This window comes from Branchiostoma lanceolatum, chromosome 8 (assembly GCF_035083965.1).
Source record: "Branchiostoma lanceolatum isolate klBraLanc5 chromosome 8, klBraLanc5.hap2, whole genome shotgun sequence".
NCBI classification, from domain to species: domain Eukaryota; kingdom Metazoa; phylum Chordata; class Leptocardii; order Amphioxiformes; family Branchiostomatidae; genus Branchiostoma; species Branchiostoma lanceolatum.
The window spans coordinates 1912358-1930703 of NC_089729.1; the positions used below are offsets into that span (position 1 = coordinate 1912358).

General features: G+C 44.8%; 1 protein-coding gene across 1 annotated transcript in view; it reads right to left on the minus strand.

Moving 5' to 3' along the window:
- The window catches only part of LOC136440127 (urotensin-2 receptor-like), a 30584-nt gene extending 12482 nt beyond the window's left edge, over positions 1-18102 (minus strand). Inside the window, exons 1-2 of the mRNA XM_066435968.1 lie at positions 15905-18102; positions 9115-9398 (exon numbers count right to left, since the gene is read on the minus strand). Coding sequence (XP_066292065.1) covers positions 9115-9398; positions 15905-16166 — 546 coding nt within the window. The 5' untranslated portion in view covers positions 16167-18102. The remainder of the gene's footprint in view (positions 1-9114; positions 9399-15904) is intronic.
- Positions 18103-18346: the final 244 nt, after the last annotated feature.

Sequence of the window (18346 nt, forward strand, 5' to 3'; positions counted from 1 at the left end):
TACTTACCTTCCTAGGATCCAGAAGCTAAGTTACAAACTTCAAAATAGATGGGGCGGTTGCTACAGGGTAGCTTCAAGGCCCTCTGAGAATTTCTTTTTGTTTTTTTAGATTGAAGCTGAGTGCGCAAAAGAACACGAAATAATATCTTTTTTCATTAAAGGAACTTTTGTGACATGCACACGATGTCCTTTTTGTGGTAGATTAACGAATAACCAACTGCGACCTCTCAATCTGCACTTATTTCCTACTGCTGGCCGGACATCACCCTGAATATGTAGTCATGTGTATCATGCCCACTTCATATATCTACTTATAGTCTGTAAACCAATTTAAATACAACTCTTTGCAAGAACCAGACAATGATATCTGCTTAGCATGCATAGTTAGATCGGCTTCGCTGCTCTTCGTAAAGTAGAATCAGTAATAGTTCAAATGCCAGGTGAGCAAAAGTTGCAATACATTGTACCTGTTTTGTACATTGTCGTGCAATGAATCAAAGTTCTCTCTACATCTGCGTCAAAAAGTACGATTGCTTATAGTTTATCAAAGACGTTTGCGTGGCCTTGATTATTAAGAAGTTTATTGCAAGTTCATGCCCGTCGGCTAATTGCAAATACATGGTAAAAAGATACATGCGTCAGTAAACTGTGTCTGACTTTGTTGTAACAATAGGCTACTGGTACTAAATACAATTGTTGGCTATATCTAAACTAGCTGGGTTTGACTTCTTTTTCGGAAGCAGCGGACGACGAAAAGTCCCACTTTTTCTAGTATTTGTGGGTTCTGTGATTTCAAGAGAAAGGGAGCTTTTTGTTCATCCGTGAGTGTGTAAAAGTAGGGGCATTTCGTGGTAACTTGTTTAAATAATTCGGTTCTTTCGTCACTGTTAAATGGACACTTGGCAATAAAATGTGTTTCGTCTTCCGCCGCCTTGGCCGTACAGTATTTACAGTGAATGGATTGCCACGGTACTCGGTATGCCGAAGGGACTTGACGACTGAATCCTGGAATAGAATTGCATATTTGTCAAGTATTGGTTTTGTTCCTAAACAATTCGTGCTCCTTCGAGTATGGCATGTCAAATGGTGCCTTCATTAAGACGGCTGGGAACTAGACACGCCATAGTAGATTAAAGTCAACCCCATGCGGCTTCAAGCTTTAGTTCTCACGTTACTCCCTCGGTGACCATGAAGACTCAAGGCGAAACGCTTGTCCCCTTCTTTTAAAGATTACTTGAAGACATCCTAAATTGTTTTAACCTCATTAAGAGTTTTGGTTTAAACCTGGTGTTCTCAGTCCTATCGTTAGTCACTGACGAAAGACAGTGGATGCTGTTTAAAACGTCTGACTGTTTCAAAATTTTATCCAGTTGCTTGAGTAATTATTTTTGGCGTACCTTACTACCTGGATGTCTAGCTTTCATCAACGTGCTAGTCCCCTTATATGAGGCCATACAAGAAAACGGCAAGCCATTTACCAAATACCATGACGATTCACTCTTTGTAGCATCTCAGACCCGTCGGAATGCGCATATGAATGATACACTTCCCCAAGCCAGCTTCAGAAATGCTTTTCATCTTTACTGAGTGATAAAAAGCGACGCGGCCAAATAGTGCACTGATTAATTAGTAAGGCGGCTGGGAACTAGACACGCCATAGTAGATTAAAGTCAACTCCATGCGGCTTCGAGCTTTAGTTCTCACGTAGTTCCCTCAGTGAAGACTCTTTAATTAGCTCCCCTGGAACGTCAAGGCGAAACGCTAGTCTTGTATGAGGCCTAACAAGGATAAGTCCAGTCCTGCCTACATACCAACTACCCTGACGATCCATTCACTGCACTGTAACAGTTAGCAAGGATAAGTCATACCTACATACCAACTACCCTGACGATCCATTCATTGCACTGTAACAGTTAGCAAGGATAAGTCATACCTACATACCAACTACCCTGACGATCTATTCATTGCACTGTAACAGTTAGCAAGGATAAGTCATACCTACATACCAACTACCCTGACGATCAATTCATTGCACTGTAACAGTTAGCAAGGATAAGTCATACCTACATACCAACTACCCTGACGATCCATTCATTGCACTGTAACAGTTAGCAAGGATAAGTCATACCTACATACCAAATACCCTGACGATCCACTCACTGCACTGTAACAGTTAGCAAGGATAAGTCATACCTACATACCAACTACCCTGACGATCCATTCATTGCACTGTAACAGTTAGAAAGGATAAGTCATACCTACATACCAACTACCCTGACGATCCATTCATTGCACTGTAACAGTTAGCAAGGATAAGTCATACCTACATACCAACTACCCTGACGATCCACTCACTGCACTGTAATAGTTAGCAAGGATAAGTCATACCTACATACCAACTACCCTGACGATCCACTCACTGCACTGTAACAGTTAGCAAGGATAAGTCATACCTTCATACCAACTACCCTGACGATCCATTCATTGCACTGTAACAGTTAGCAAGGATAAGTCATACCTTCATACCAACTACCCTGACGATCCACTCACTGCACTGTAACAGTTAGCAAGGATAAGTCATACCTACATACCAACTACCCTGACGATCCACTCACTGCACTGTAATACTTAGCAAGGATAAGTCATACCTACATACCAACTACCCTGACGATCCACTCACTGCACTGTAACAGTTAGCAAGGATAAGTCATACCTACATACCAACTACCCTGACGATCCATTCATTGCACTGTAACAGTTAGCAAGGATAAGTCATACCTACATACCAACTACCCTGACGATCCACTCACTGCACTGTAATAGTTAGCAAGGATAAGTCATACCTACATACCAACTACCCTGACGATCCACTCACTGCACTGTAATAGTTAGCAAGGATAAGTCATACCTACATACCAACTACCCTGACGATCCACTCACTGCACTGTAACAGTTAGCAAGGATAAGTCATACCTTCATACCAACTACCCTGACGATCCACTCACTGCACTGTAATAGTTAGCAAGGATAAGTCATACCTACATACCAACTACCCTGACGATCCACTCACTGCACTGTAACAGTTAGCAAGGATAAGTCATACCTACATACCAACTACCCTGACGATCCATTCATTGCACTGTAACAGTTAGCAAGGATAAGTCATACCTACATACCAACTACCCTGACGATCCATTCATTGCACTGTAACAGTTAGCAAGGATAAGTCATACCTACATACCAACTACCCTGACGATCCATTCATTGCACTGTAATAGTTAGCAAGGATAAGTCCTACCTACATACCAACTACCCTGACGATCCATTCATTGCACTGTAACAGTTAGCAAGGATAAGTCATACCTACATACCAACTACCCTGACGATCCATTCATTGCACTGTAACAGTTAGCAAGGATAAGTCATACCTACATACCAACTACCCTGACGATCCATTCATTGCACTGTAACAGTTAGCAAGGATAAGTCATACCTACATACCAACTACCCTGACGATCCATTCATTGCACTGTAACAGTTAGCAAGGATAAGTCATACCTACATACCAACTACCCTGACGATCCACTCACTGCACTGTAACAGTTAGCAAGGATAAGTCATACCTACATACCAACTACCCTGACGATCCATTCATTCCACTGTAACAGTTAGCAAGGATAAGTCATACCTACATACCAAATACGCTGACGATCCACTCACTGCACTGTAACAGTTAGCAAGGATAAGTCATACCTACATACCAACTACCCTGACGATCCATTCATTGCACTGTAATAGTTAGCAAGGATAAGTCATACCTACATGCCAACTACCCTGACGATCCATTCATTGCACTGTAATAGTTAGCAAGGATAAGTCATACCTACATACCAAATACCCTGACGATCCACTCACTGCACTGTAATAGTTAGAAAGGATAAGTCATACCTACATACCAACTACCCTGACGATCCATTCATTGCACTGTAACAGTTAGCAAGGATAAGTCATACCTACATACCAACTACCCTGACGATCCACTCACTGCACTGTAATAGTTAGCAAGGATAAGTCATACCTACATACCAACTACCCTGACGATCCACTCACTGCACTGTAACAGTTAGCAAGGATAAGTCATACCTTCATACCAACTACCCTGACGATCCATTCATTGCACTGTAACAGTTAGCAAGGATAAGTCATACCTTCATACCAACTACCCTGACGATCCACTCACTGCACTGTAACAGTTAGCAAGGATAAGTCATACCTACATACCAACTACCCTGACGATCCACTCACTGCACTGTAATAGTTAGCAAGGATAAGTCATACCTACATACCAACTACCCTGACGATCCACTCACTGCACTGTAACAGTTAGCAAGGATAAGTCATACCTACATACCAACTACCCTGACGATCCACTCACTGCACTGTAATAGTTAGCAAGGATAAGTCATACCTACATACCAACTACCCTGACGATCCACTCACTGCACTGTAACAGTTAGCAAGGATAAGTCATACCTACATACCAACTACCCTGACGATCCATACATTGCACTGTAACAGTTAGCAAGGATAAGTCATACCTACATACCAACTACCCTGACGATCCACTCACTGCACTGTAATAGTTAGCAAGGATAAGTCATACCTTCATACCAACTACCCTGACGATCCACTCACTGCACTGTAACAGTTAGCAAGGATAAGTCATACCTACATACCAACTACCCTGACGATCCATTCATTGCACTGTAACAGTTAGCAAGGATAAGTCATACCTACATACCAACTACCCTGACGATCCATTCATTGCACTGTAACAGTTAGCAAGGATAAGTCATACCTACATACCAACTACCCTGACGATCCATTCATTGCACTGTAATAGTTAGCAAGGATAAGTCCTACCTACATACCAACTACCCTGACGATCCATTCATTGCACTGTAACAGTTAGCAAGGATAAGTCATACCTACATACCAACTACCCTGACGATCCATTCATTGCACTGTAACAGTTAGCAAGGATAAGTCATACCTACATACCAACTACCCTGACGATCCATTCATTGCACTGTAACAGTTAGCAAGGATAAGTCATACCTACATACCAACTACCCTGACGATCCATTCATTGCACTGTAACAGTTAGCAAGGATAAGTCATACCTACATACCAACTACCCTGACGATCCACTCACTGCACTGTAACAGTTAGCAAGGATAAGTCATACCTACATACCAACTACCCTGACGATCCATTCATTGCACTGTAACAGTTAGCAAGGATAAGTCATACCTACATACCAAATACGCTGACGATCCACTCACTGCACTGTAACAGTTAGCAAGGATAAGTCATACCTACATACCAACTACCCTGACGATCCATTCATTGCACTGTAATAGTTAGCAAGGATAAGTCATACCTACATACCAACTACCCTGACGATCCATTCATTGCACTGTAATAGTTAGCAAGGATAAGTCATACCTACATACCAAATACCCTGACGATCCACTCACTGCACTGTAATAGTTAGCAAGGATAAGTCATACCTACATACCAACTACCCTGACGATCCATTCATTGCACTGTAACAGTTAGCAAGGATAAGTCATACCTACATACCAACTACCCTGACGATCCATTCATTGCACTGTAACAGTTAGCAAGGATAAGTCATACCTACATACCAACTACCCTGACGATCCACTCACTGCACTGTAACAGTTAGCAAGGATAAGTCATACCTACATACCAACTACCCTGACGATCCATTCATTGCACTGTAACAGTTAGCAAGGATAAGTCATACCTACATACCAAATACGCTGACGATCCACTCACTGCACTGTAACAGTTAGCAAGGATAAGTCATACCTACATACCAACTACCCTGACGATCCATTCATTGCACTGTAATAGTTAGCAAGGATAAGTCATACCTACATACCAAATACCCTGACGATCCACTCACTGCACTGTAATAGTTAGCAAGGATAAGTCCTACCTACTTACCAACTACCCTGACGATCCATTCATTGCACTGTAACAGTTAGCAAGGATAAGTCATACCTACATACCAACTACCCTGACGATCCATTCATTGCACTGTAACAGTTAGCAAGGATAAGTCATACCTCCATACCAACTACCCTGACGATCCATTCATTGCACTGTAACAGTTAGCAAGGATAAGTCATACCTACATACCAACTACCCTGACGATCCACTCACTGCACTGTAACAGTTAGCAAGAATAAGTCATACCTACATACCAACTACCCTGACGATCCATTCATTGCACTGTAACAGTTAGCAAGGATAAGTCATACCTACATACCAAATACGCTGACGATCCACTCACTGCACTGTAACAGTTAGCAAGGATAAGTCATACCTACATACCAAATACCCTGACGATCCGTTCACTGCACTTTCACATTCAAGACCAGTCGAACTTAACATGTAAATGACATTTGAGCAAACCAGCCAGCCCCCAATGCTTTTCATCATGAAGTTGTACGTCATAAGTGACGTGCAACCTGATGCTGGTCTGCAAAGCAGGTACCCAAAGGGTGTCGGTATTTCCTAACCTCTCTCAGTGATGAATCATTTTTCACCCGACTTCCGTGCAGAAAAGTGACGAAACTGACTACCTTTGCACGCCATTAAAACTTGTAAAGGTCCAAACCATCATTATCCCGCCGCCCCCCTCGCTTCCCTGACCTGTAGCGATGAGATGTACGTAGGTTAGTTTGTAACTGAAGTATATCCGCGGCAGGAACTTCGGTGATAACTCAAGACGGTAGTCTGAAAGGCCAAGATGCAAATCGGGATTGCAAGCGTGTTAGAAATAGCTGTGAATTGCCAAAGTTTAAGACACGTTTTCAATCTTAGATTGACACGATAAGACGTCATGTACCAAACCTGATTCGCCTCCTTAACCTGCGAGTGATGTAAAAGAAGCAGTGAATGGATTCGTTTGTGAATATCACTAGTGCTTAACAGTCAACAATTTGGCCAGGACCTTTTTTTCGTGTTGAAAATTAGTCCACATTCGTCTTAAAACTTGATTATTACTTTTTTTTCAATTTTCAAAGACATTCTATGAGTCTTTTTTTCTTAACTTCAGCGGAAAATCTTTGCGTTTTAAACCCTCAAAGAAGTTACTGACAAACAGCAACTCCCAACACGAATGCCAGCCTTCGTTTTATCTGACTTGTTTTATATTCTTATTGCAACCCTATATCAGCGTTCCTTCCACCCTGTGCTCACTCTGTACTTGATATTGTCCATTCGTCGCTTTATCCTTTGCTCTAACTTTGTCTCGAGTTTTTCGTCTCATTGTACAGTGGAACGAACAAATCATCATGTCCAACTGGAACTTAAGCAAACTACAACGGATTGTCCAGTTCCCTAAAATCACCATGTCCAACTCACTAAACTAGAACTTCAGCAAACTACAACGGATTGTCCAGTTCACTAACCCGGAAGTGACGGCTTCCAACAACTGTGCATATCTTCGCCTCACGTGTATACATGTAATAACATGGTGCTAAAACCTCATCAGAAGACGGAACGGTTCACAACACAACTTCAAAGGAAACCAGCGACGCCGAAAGACCCTTCTCCCGGGTTTCTTAAGACCCCAATCCACTAGACGGCGCTCTCACTGCGACTTCGCTCCGACCTAAGCTGGACTTGTATAACCCTTGATTTCATAATGAGAATATCATGCAAAATGTAAAAGCATGACAGAAAACACAACGTGACACAAAGTGTGGAAATATTTGTTATCCATCTAGAAAATTCGTTGAGCGCTCTGTCGAATAATCTAGGTCGCGGAGCACCGTCTTAGTGGAATGGGGTCTTGAGAAACACTTAAGAGGGTCCAAGGGTCTGTTGGCGTCGGTGTTTTCTTTGAAGTTGTGAAGTTATAAAGAACGACCATGTGTCTAAGACAGGCCTGGTGGAATGTTCACCGTCTGTTGCCCTCTGATGATTGTGTTGCAGCTTAACGATTTCCAGCAGCGCGGAGATAACATCGTCAGGTCCGTCTTGGCAGAAACTTCCTGACTCACCCTGCTCGGGTCAGGCTTAGCGCTGTTAATCATTTCTCTGTGGAGCCAAACTGAATGAGATGAGCAGCTTTGCAGGAGCACGCGATGCAGAACTAATGCTTTTTACTTTTGCCGTTTCAGTAATATTCGGTCGAGGAGGCCAGAGGATGGTCCGATGTCTAGAAAGTTCACAGCAGCCATTGGTGAGTTGGTGAGTTACATGTACAATTTGTTAGACTCTAAAGTAACTTTGGAAAATTTTTATTACAAATATATACCGTGAATTGCCAACAAAATATTTCAGGAAACGGATAGTAGTCTTAATCTCAAATATTGAGTTGTAGAGTTGCAGTTTGTTAGACTCTAAAGTAACTTACTTGATTATTACTTAGACTTAGAGGCTCCCACAAGGTGCGACGCATGAGGCAGTTAGAGAAGTCCAGCACGTCTACAGCCACTTTCATCACATCATCTCTTAACTAACACAACACTTAAGTAACACAGGTCACTTTACATTGGAGAAACTGCATGAGGGGTGTGAAATTCAGTTATTTCACACACAAAAACTAGATGGAAAAAACTTTACGGCGTCTAAATTACAGTGGGACCATGGAAGAAACAGTCCTGGCACTAACAACAAGAGGAATCCTCACAGGCCACGAGATACTTCTCTAACGCCCAAACATGGAGGACATCTAAGTCACGAGACTGCAAAGTTTTAAAGAGAGGCCCTATCCCCATTAGTTCAAAAGAGAGCGCTATGGGGAAAGAGAGTAAAAAAGGAGCTGCCTGACATGTCACATGACACGTCTTTCACCATCCAATATGGCGGATATCTACGTCACGTGACTGCAAGCTATGCAATAGAGCCCTTACCTCCTGAAGTTAAGTAGACAGCGTCATGGGCAGGGGAAAAGTCCCAGCGTCAGGACCAACATGACCTTTGACATGTTACATGATACGTCTTTTTTAACCATCTAATATGGCGGACATTCAAATCACGTGACTGCAAACTATGAAATAGAACTCTTACCTCCTGAAGTTCAGTAGACAGCGCCATGGGCAGGGACAGTCCCATCGCCAGTACCCAGATGACGCCTGACAGGACACGTGACAGCGACACGGAGCGGCACTTCAAAGACTTGATGGGGTCGACGACTGCCAGGTAGCGCTCCAGACACATGACGGTGAGCGTGAAGGTGGAGGCGTTCAGCGTCAGGACGTCGACAGCGGATATGACGCGACAGCCCACGTCACCGAAGTACCACAGGTTCGTGAAGTACGTCGAAGCGTAGAAGGGAGACGCCAGGATGTAAACTGGAAAAAAGGAAGAATAGTAACATTTTAGCAGATATAAACTAGCATACAAACAACTGCAGTTCCCAAGTAAACCGCTAGGCTGTTGAAGTACGTTGAAGTGTAGAACATTGAGGCAAGGATGCAAACTGAAACATAGAGAAAACCGAAACAGTTTATCACATTACGTAATTCGTAACGCATGGGTTACCTTGTCTTTCTTTTGTCTCAGGTCGCACCATTTGCAAAATTGGCAGCATACCTGCACTGTCTACGTTCTTGCTGTAGAAGATAATATAGTCTAACGAATGAAAAGATCGTAGAAAAACAACAAGAGAAAAACAATCTACAAATTACAATCAACAGTGACGGGGGCCGATACCGACTGCCGGGCAACTTTGACCCGTTGCTGACCTCACACTTCCGCTCGGGTCAAGTGACGTGGGGTCAAATCAACTTGAGAACGACCAGATGACTTGTCGAAAGCTTATCAAAAAGCGCTTCACTTTATGTACGGAACTCACGTGTAAATGTATCATTACGTCGATTACCGTCGCAAATGGACCTTCTCACGAATGTAGATTGAAAAACAATTTCTATTCATCCGACCCTCACAGGTGCACCCACACCGCCGGAACCTGTGATTACTTCCGTGTGTCTTCCCAGCGGCCTCGTTAGGACCTCATTTCTGAACCCGCTCACATCGCGGAATGATTGATGCTCTGAAGTTTCGGACTATCTGTACTCGTTTCATGTGCCTTCACCCTGTCCCATCTTCATCTTTTCTGGTTCAGTCTCATCGTGATTTTCATCTTGTAGCACTTAGATGCACGACTCGAACCTAAGAACGCTTTATCCTCCATATATCTTTATCTATCTATCAATTTGGTACAGTCTCATCTTAATTTTCATCCTGCAGTACTTAGATGCACGACTCGAACCTGAGAACGCTTTATCCATATATATATCTTTATCTATCTATTGGTTTGGCAGTTAACACACTCATGATTGAAACTTGAAGTTTCGTACCATCTGTACTCGTTTCATGTACATTCACCCTGTCCCATATTCATCTTTTCTTGTTCAGTCTCATCTTGATTTCCGTCTTGCAGTACTTAGATGCACGACTCGAACCTGAGAACGCTTTATCCTCCATATATCTTTATCTATCCATCAATTTAGCAGTTAACACACACATGATTGAAACTTGAAGTCTCATCTTGATTTTTGTCATGCAGTACTTAGATGCAAACCTAAGAACGCTTTATCCATATACATATCTTTATCTATCTATTGGTTTGGCAGTAAAAGACATACAGTCAGGCCAGTCTTACTCTCCGGCAGGTTTTACAAAGGGCAAAACCTACTGACAAGGACGTTATTGAAAACCTCATATGATACTCGTATGTCAAGGAATTATGCCTTTTCTGTCATGTTATGCCAATTAGGAAATACGCAGATTAACATTATAGCATTGTTGATTTAATGCCATACATTGTACCATGTGCGATTGTTGAGCAATAAAGTTCATTCATTCATTCATTCATTCATTCATTCGCAATCCGCAGAATGAAGTTTGTTGATTTATCTTTTCCGCCAAGCGATGAGTTGTGCCCCATGTGCGGACTCATCTACACAACTCTCTATCTAGCATTAACGCCCCCAGAGGCTCGTTAGGCGCTCGTTACGGATACTCGGCACACCCAGGCGGATGAAAACACACGGCTCGCAGTGGTGATCAACGGCCACTGGGCCTGAACTGGTTCTGCCTTCATCAGATGTTCGCGTTCGTTCAAGCCTACGCTAAGAGCCCAAACACGCACAGCGGCCAAAACGGATACGGGATTACGACCCCCACCTGCTAAACCCCCGTCACAAATAAGAAATTCAGCTCGGCCGACGTGTTGGCGAGCTTCAAATGTGCATTTTCGGCCGAAGTACGACAGACGTCCAGTCGATTACGCGGGCCTTCGGGCGATTCTTAGAAATAAAAGTTGATCCAAATATTGGCCTTTTACCAGGTTAGTCGATTCTCACTTCGTCCATGTCCAAGAGATGGTACCATCTCATGGGGGATTTTTAGTTTTTAGTGTTCGACGGACGTCACCCGAGATTTTCATAGGAAAATACGATTGACGCTCGGGCGATTTTGAGATTCGGCGAGCTTCGGGCGATCTACAAAGTCGGCCGACGCTCGCATGAATTGTGATGCCGGCTTTAGGACATTTTATGAAACGTACCAAATTTGGTGGCTCTAGCGTAAGCCGTTCAGGAGCTATGCAACATGAAATTTGGCGTGGGCTTAAAAAAAATCCCCTCCCTGTCTAGATAGGGATAGTTCAAAACGTGGTCCTTCTGATCTTTTTGCATAGATTATGATAATGAACGGGAATTGTTCATACCTAAACATGTCAAAACATTCCTCTTACATTGATGAAGCAATGTACGGATAACAATCAGGGAAAAAAGTGAAAAGGGAGATTTTACTGAACCAAAAAATGTGGGGTCATTTTTTACCCCGTTCACTCATTTTAGTCGCAAAAAGGGGTTCGGGTGTTTGAGGGTTAACAAAAACGTTAATACGCAACTCATGAGGACTGGAATATACACAAAAGTGTGAACAGGCCCTAATACTAGGCTCTACCATCCTCCGCGGGTCGCTGGGAAAATAGTAGAAATTGGCCAAAATAGAGTCAATTGTATGAAGGGAGTCGGCTATGGAGATGGCCATAGTCCCCCGGGAAATGTTCTCCCTATAGCCGGCGCGGTTAGTCTGGTAGAGACTACCCTAATACAGCGTTTTGTGGGAGTTTTTGAGTCGCACATGTTTGCCTTATGGTGCGACATCGTGGCACACAGACAACTTGAAAGCGATTTAAGCGGATAATATCCCAGACCCGCTGGGCCGTGATACGCCTTTAGTATTCAAGCGGCCTATTTTCATTCCGTATTAGGCCATGTAGATTTGATGATACAGATGATATCCTCCGGGTACCCTAAAACTGATGCGAGCGAGCGAATAAAAAAAGTTTAGCAAAAAAAGTTTCCTTCATTATGAAAATCTACGTTGTCAGGAAGTCTGAACAAAACTAAACTCAGAAATTATAGTATACCGAAACACAACTTCTCCAGTTTTGTTCTTTCAAAACTTCTTCTTTGACTTCGGAACTGACTTTGACATTCTACGTCACAGTAGTATCCGTTTTCTGAGATATCTTTTTTTTTACAATTTACAGCTTGTATTTTCTAATTTTGCAGCTGCTTCTTACGATTTACAGTGTGATTGAAAACGTTTTTATTTTATTTTTGTAAACGGACGAAAATTGATGCGCGCGCGGATGTCATATATTCAAATCAACATGGCTTTACTGACAATCTAAAACCCAGTCTGCAGCCGATTCTATTTGCTTTTCTTTCAAAGGCTCATTTCTATATCTCCCCCAAGCCGCCTCGACTACTTTATTACCATCTATATGACCATTCGGATCATCTGAGAACACCAGTATATCCTTGCTCGCGCGTCGGAACACGATCTTCCGTCTTTGAAACCAGTTTGTGTGCCTTTCTTTTAACGTTTAAGTGGATTTCTACATTCCTGCCGATGCACTTCGTGTTCTTTATTACCATTCACGTCGACATCCAATTCCTTTTGATCCAAAGCCTTCAGGACTCAGCTTGCTTGCGTTAGTCGCATTTTTTCTAGAGATCAGTTTAAAGTGCTTTCATATTGAATTCTCCTTGCGCCCTGTGCCGCCCGAGACTTTGCGATTCGCGCAGTCAGAACTTTTACCCGACTGTGAAGGTCGTTTAGATAAATCCCACCGAGTTCAACGCCAACATAAAGTTCAACGGACCTTGATATCAGCAAGCTTTCTGTGGCTTGTATGTTTAAGGACAGCAATATCTCGTTCTGCGCTGATCGTTTTACTATGTAGGCACCAGGTTTTATGCAGTTTTATGGCAACAACACCAAATGATTTACATTTATGGCCTTTTAGGAAGCCCCGTAAAAGTCTGCCACAGCAACGTTTTACTTACATCAAGTGACCGTGATAGCTGGCCATTCACCAGCTGACTAGATGGTGCGTAGGGCGACGCCCATCTCCGTATCTCCAGCCCCTGGGCCACACAGATTTGTGTAATCACTACAGCAGGGGGCTGGTCCACTGGTTGTGGTGTGTGTTTAACTTTACCAAATTCTGAGTGCGAAGCAAAGAAATCAGTCTGTACCATTTTCAAAGTCTTTGGTATAACTTGACCGGGATTTAACTCACGATCTACCGTATGCAAGGCGAGCACTCTACTCACTTGGCCATTGCACCACCAGCAGCTTGATGAGATAGAAGCTCTTGATTGCTCATGAGGTTTGGACTCTTTGCCTTCGTTGAAAAGGCCTCTGCGCAGTTTGACCCCACCGGATGTACTTCTGCCGATCTAATCAGGCCCGCTAGTTCCTCCAGTCCCCCTGGTACTCGGTTAGAAAGGGTTCAGCCTCCACTCTATTCTTCCGAACAAATCTAATCTCCAAGCAGATGGGCGGTCGGGTTTTTTCTGTTCGACCATTGAAGCCTTTTTTGTGTTCTTTCAAACGAGTTTGACCAGTGTAAGACTAAGAGACACTTCTGGGCACTGAACTATGGATCATGAACATTTTTCAGAAACATTATAAGGCAAACTCGACTAAATGAGAAAACTAACTGAGCCGATATCAGACTAAAGCAGGGATTACAAAGACTGCTTTAGAAATCCCCTTTCCCGTCTAGACCACAACGAGAGGTGCAAAAAGGGGTAACATTCCACTTCCAACGGAAAGGATTTTATTACCTCCGACTAACCGGTGCTATTTATTCACATTAAATTAAAATCAGAACATCAGAACGAAAAAGCCTTACCTGTGCCTGCAGTAGTGAAGCTAAGGATGTAGCAGAACGGGAGAGCCTTACCTGTATCTGCAGTAGTGAGGCTGAGGATGTAGCAGAACGAAAGGACCTTACCTGTGTCTGCCGTAGCGAGGCTGAGGATGTAGACAGTGATGGTAGGGCCTTACCTGTGTCTGCCGTAGCGAGGCTGAGGATGTAGACAGTGATGATAGGTCCTTACCTGTGTCTGCCGTAGCGAGGCTGAGGATGTAGACAGTGATGGTAGGGCCTTACCTGTGTCTGCCGTAGCGAGGCTGAGGATATAAACAGTGATGGTAGGGCCTTACCTGTGTCTGCCGTAGCGAGGCTGAGGATGTAGACAGTGATGGTAGAGCCTTACCTGTGTCTGCCGTAGCGAGGCTGAGGATCTACCATAACGGGAGAGCCTTACCTGTGTCTGCCGTAGCGAGGCTGAGGATGTAGACAGTGATGGTAGGGCCTTACCTGTGTCTGCCGTAGCGAGGCTGAGGATGTAGACAGTGATGGTAGGGCCTTACCTGTGTCTGCCGTAGCGAGGCTGAGGATGTAGACAGTGATGATAGGGCCTTACCTGTGTCAGCCGTAGCGAGGCTGAGGATGTAGACAGTGATGGTAGGGCCTTACCTGTGTCTGCCGTAGCGAGGCTGAGGATGTAGACAGTGATGGTAGGGCCTTACCTGTGTCTGCCGTAGCGAGGCTGAGGATGTAGACAGTGATGGTAGGGCCTTACCTGTGTCTGCCGTAGCGAGGCTGAGGATGTAGACAGTGATGGTAGGGCCTTACCTGTGTCTGCCGTAGCGAGGCTGAGGATGTAGACAGTGATGGTAGGGCCTTACCTGTGTCTGCCGTAGCGAGGCTGAGGATGTAGACAGTGATGGGAGGGCCTTACCTGTGTCTGCCGTAGCGAGGCTGAGGATGTAGACAGTGATGGGAGGGCCTTACCTGTATCAGCCGTAGCGAGGCTGAGGATGTAAACAGTGATGGTAGGGCCGTACCTGTGTCTGCAGTAGCGAGGCTGAGGATGTAGACAGTGATGGTAGGGCCTTACCTGTGTCTGCCGTAGCGAGGCTGAGGATGTAGACAGTGATGGGAGGGCCTTACCTGTATCAGCCGTAGCGAGGCTGAGGATGTAAACAGTGATGGTAGGGCCGTACCTGTGTCAGCCGTAGCGAGGCTGAGGATGTAGACAGTGATGGTAGGGCCTTACCTGTGTCTGCCGTAGCGAGGCTGAGGATGTAGACAGTGATGGGAGGGCCTTACCTGTATCAGCCGTAGCGAGGCTGAGGATGTAAACAGTGATGGTAGGGCCGTACCTGTGTCTGCAGTAGCGAGGCTGAGGATGTAGACAGTGATGGTAGGGCCTTACCTGTGTCTGCCGTAGCGAGGCTGAGGATGTAGACAGTGATGGTCGGGCCTTACCTGTGTCTGCCGTAGCGAGGCTGAGGATGTAGACAGTGATGGTAGGGCCTTACCTGTGTCTGCAATAGCTAGGCTATGGATCTACTAGAACGAAAAGAGCCTTACCTGTGTCTGCCGTAGCGAGGCTGAGGATGTAGACAGTGATGGTAGGGCCTTACCTGTGTCTGCAATAGCTAGGCTATGGATCTACTAAAACGAAAAGAGCCTTACCTGTGTCTGCCGTAGCGAGGCTGAGGATGTAGACAGTGATGGTGGACCTCGGTGACGACTTGAGGCACAGCACGTAGAAGCACAGCGCGTTGCCCACCACCCCCATCAGGCAGATCAGCGTGAAGAACACCGCGATGAACGTGCTGGGAATGACGCCCGAGCCCCCGGCTTCCTCCTCTTCCATCGTCACGTTGTCGGGCATCCCGTCGGGGCGACACGAGGGCAGCCCCGAGAAGTTGGAGTAGTCCCCCTCGGTAGACATCCTGCGCGACTGTCCTGATCACGCTCGAAAAGATGTACGAATCTTTGACTTGTTTCTCGCGCTACACGTAGACCTCAGTGTCCTCCGGAAGGGGCCTTGTAGGCTTTAAGTCCTGTGTTTGAGGAGAATCACACCTTGAGCACGCTTAAAAACCCTCTACAATTATCGTGTCGCAGTAGGTGTGCTGCCCAGTACGTAATAGCTGAAGGGTCACCGTTGTCGACACAGCATCTAGTTGATACGTTGCCATCCACTCTGTCCGTCCTTGTACGTTAAACCAGTTTTGCTTCCAATGTATTCAAACTAATTTGCTGCCAATGTATTTGTCAGTTAGAACTCCTCATTGGTAGAAAGATAAAGATGCCTCGGCAGCCGCCGAGTGTCTGTGTCCTCTCTTAAGAGACAACCCCTCGAAGATCGTCTCCTCTGCACAAAGGGAATTATTTCTGACACTGAGCCAACCGTACAAATTTACAACATCGGCGTCGAACTGCAGACGAGTGGTATTTCGTCGACCGAAGCTTCGTTAAAGCTTGAAGTTGATCCGAGTCGATATTAAAGCCAGGGGGAAGAAAGCGGCGAGAGCGAAGATCGGCCTCAGCCCTTCAAGCTGTAGATAAGCATTGACGACACGGGGGCGATTCAAATCGATACGAACACGAGACAAGCAGAAACGTAGCGTCGACTGACTACTAGTGTCCGACCTCTTGGAAAGATTTAGTGATATGTACGAACCGTAGGCGCCTTGCCGTAGATAGTTGATCTTTAAGAAAGAAGGTGCTAGCGGTAGCGTTCCTTGTCCTCTGAGTTGTTAATAGCCCGTTCTAAAGTGGCGAAAACCTCGAGTCCATATTCTGAGCTCATCAATCTTACTATACAGATGCAAATAAATTTACGTCCTTTTAATTATAACATCGATTCAAGAAAAAAAATCTTTATATCAATATCTTGAGTACGAACCCTAAGGTGCCTTGAAAACCTAATTGTTGTTATTGTCAAGAGCCATTCCTAATGTCTGCCGCTTAGGCACATCTGTGTCCTAGTTGCAGGCCAATTTAATCTGCATTTCATTAATCGCAGTCACCGACTGCCCCTTATGATGCCGCGGGATTGTAGTCCTTTGATGGTGATGGTGAGCCTGCTACGGTGGCAGTCGGGCAGTCAGGCGTGGATCAGATCAACGCGATTCCCGATACCTCTGACAAAAACAAGCGTCCTATTCTCAAACCAGATCACTTTCTGGCTAACCGATCTGAAGAGACGTGGCCAAATGAACTTGCTGGTGTTTTCCGACAGTCGCCGCAGCCAAGTTCTGTAGAGACCTCAAATTGAGCCGACAGCCGATCTCTATGAATTCTAGTCGCCACTTGTTATGTGTTTAACCTGGCGGAGGAGAGTTTCAGTTGACGCCAATGGCTGTACCAATACGCGCTGATAACCCAGCGCCTCTCGCAGCACTACCTCAAGGACAGTTCCTTATCGCTGTAGGCAGTAATGATAGGATGTCCAAAGGAAAGTGTTAATAAGTACCTGTAAAATTGGGATCTCTTGCGCTGCGGCTGCAAGGATGATCACCACGATCCCTTATCACAGCACGCGGTTATGATAGGGTGCCTTCGTTTATTCTTGGCGTAGTTACGTTTGCTGTAGAGACTCCAAGGAAAGTGCTAATTCATACCTGTAGAATTGGGCCCTTGAGCTTCTTCTGCAAAGATAATCACTACAATCTCTTATCGCAGCACGCGGTTATAAAAGGACGCCTTCGTTTGTTGTTGACGTAGTTAAGTCCGCTGTAGAGACTTTAAGATTGTCCCCAAGGAGAGTTTTGAAGACTTGAGCCTCTCGCACCGCTACTGCGGGGACGATCGACACGATCTGTTATCTACCGCGCGCTCTAGGCGTTTCCTATACCGTTTCTGGTGCTCAACGGTGACGTAATAAACTTCGCAATGGAGAGCTCCAGTTGTATCGATAAAACGAAGATTTCTCACCGCTATCTGTTAAAGGTTGGTCGTGTGAACGCTATCTGTTAAAGCATGTTTGGCAGTCAATGGAGAGTCGCGGTTCTCCCCTAGGACTGCGCCAGTAAGTGCCGGGAAACTGAAGCCGTCTGCGCCGCCAGAGGAAGAAGTTCAGATTTCCGCTGTTCGACGGCGTGTCACTTAAAATGCGACTCTTAT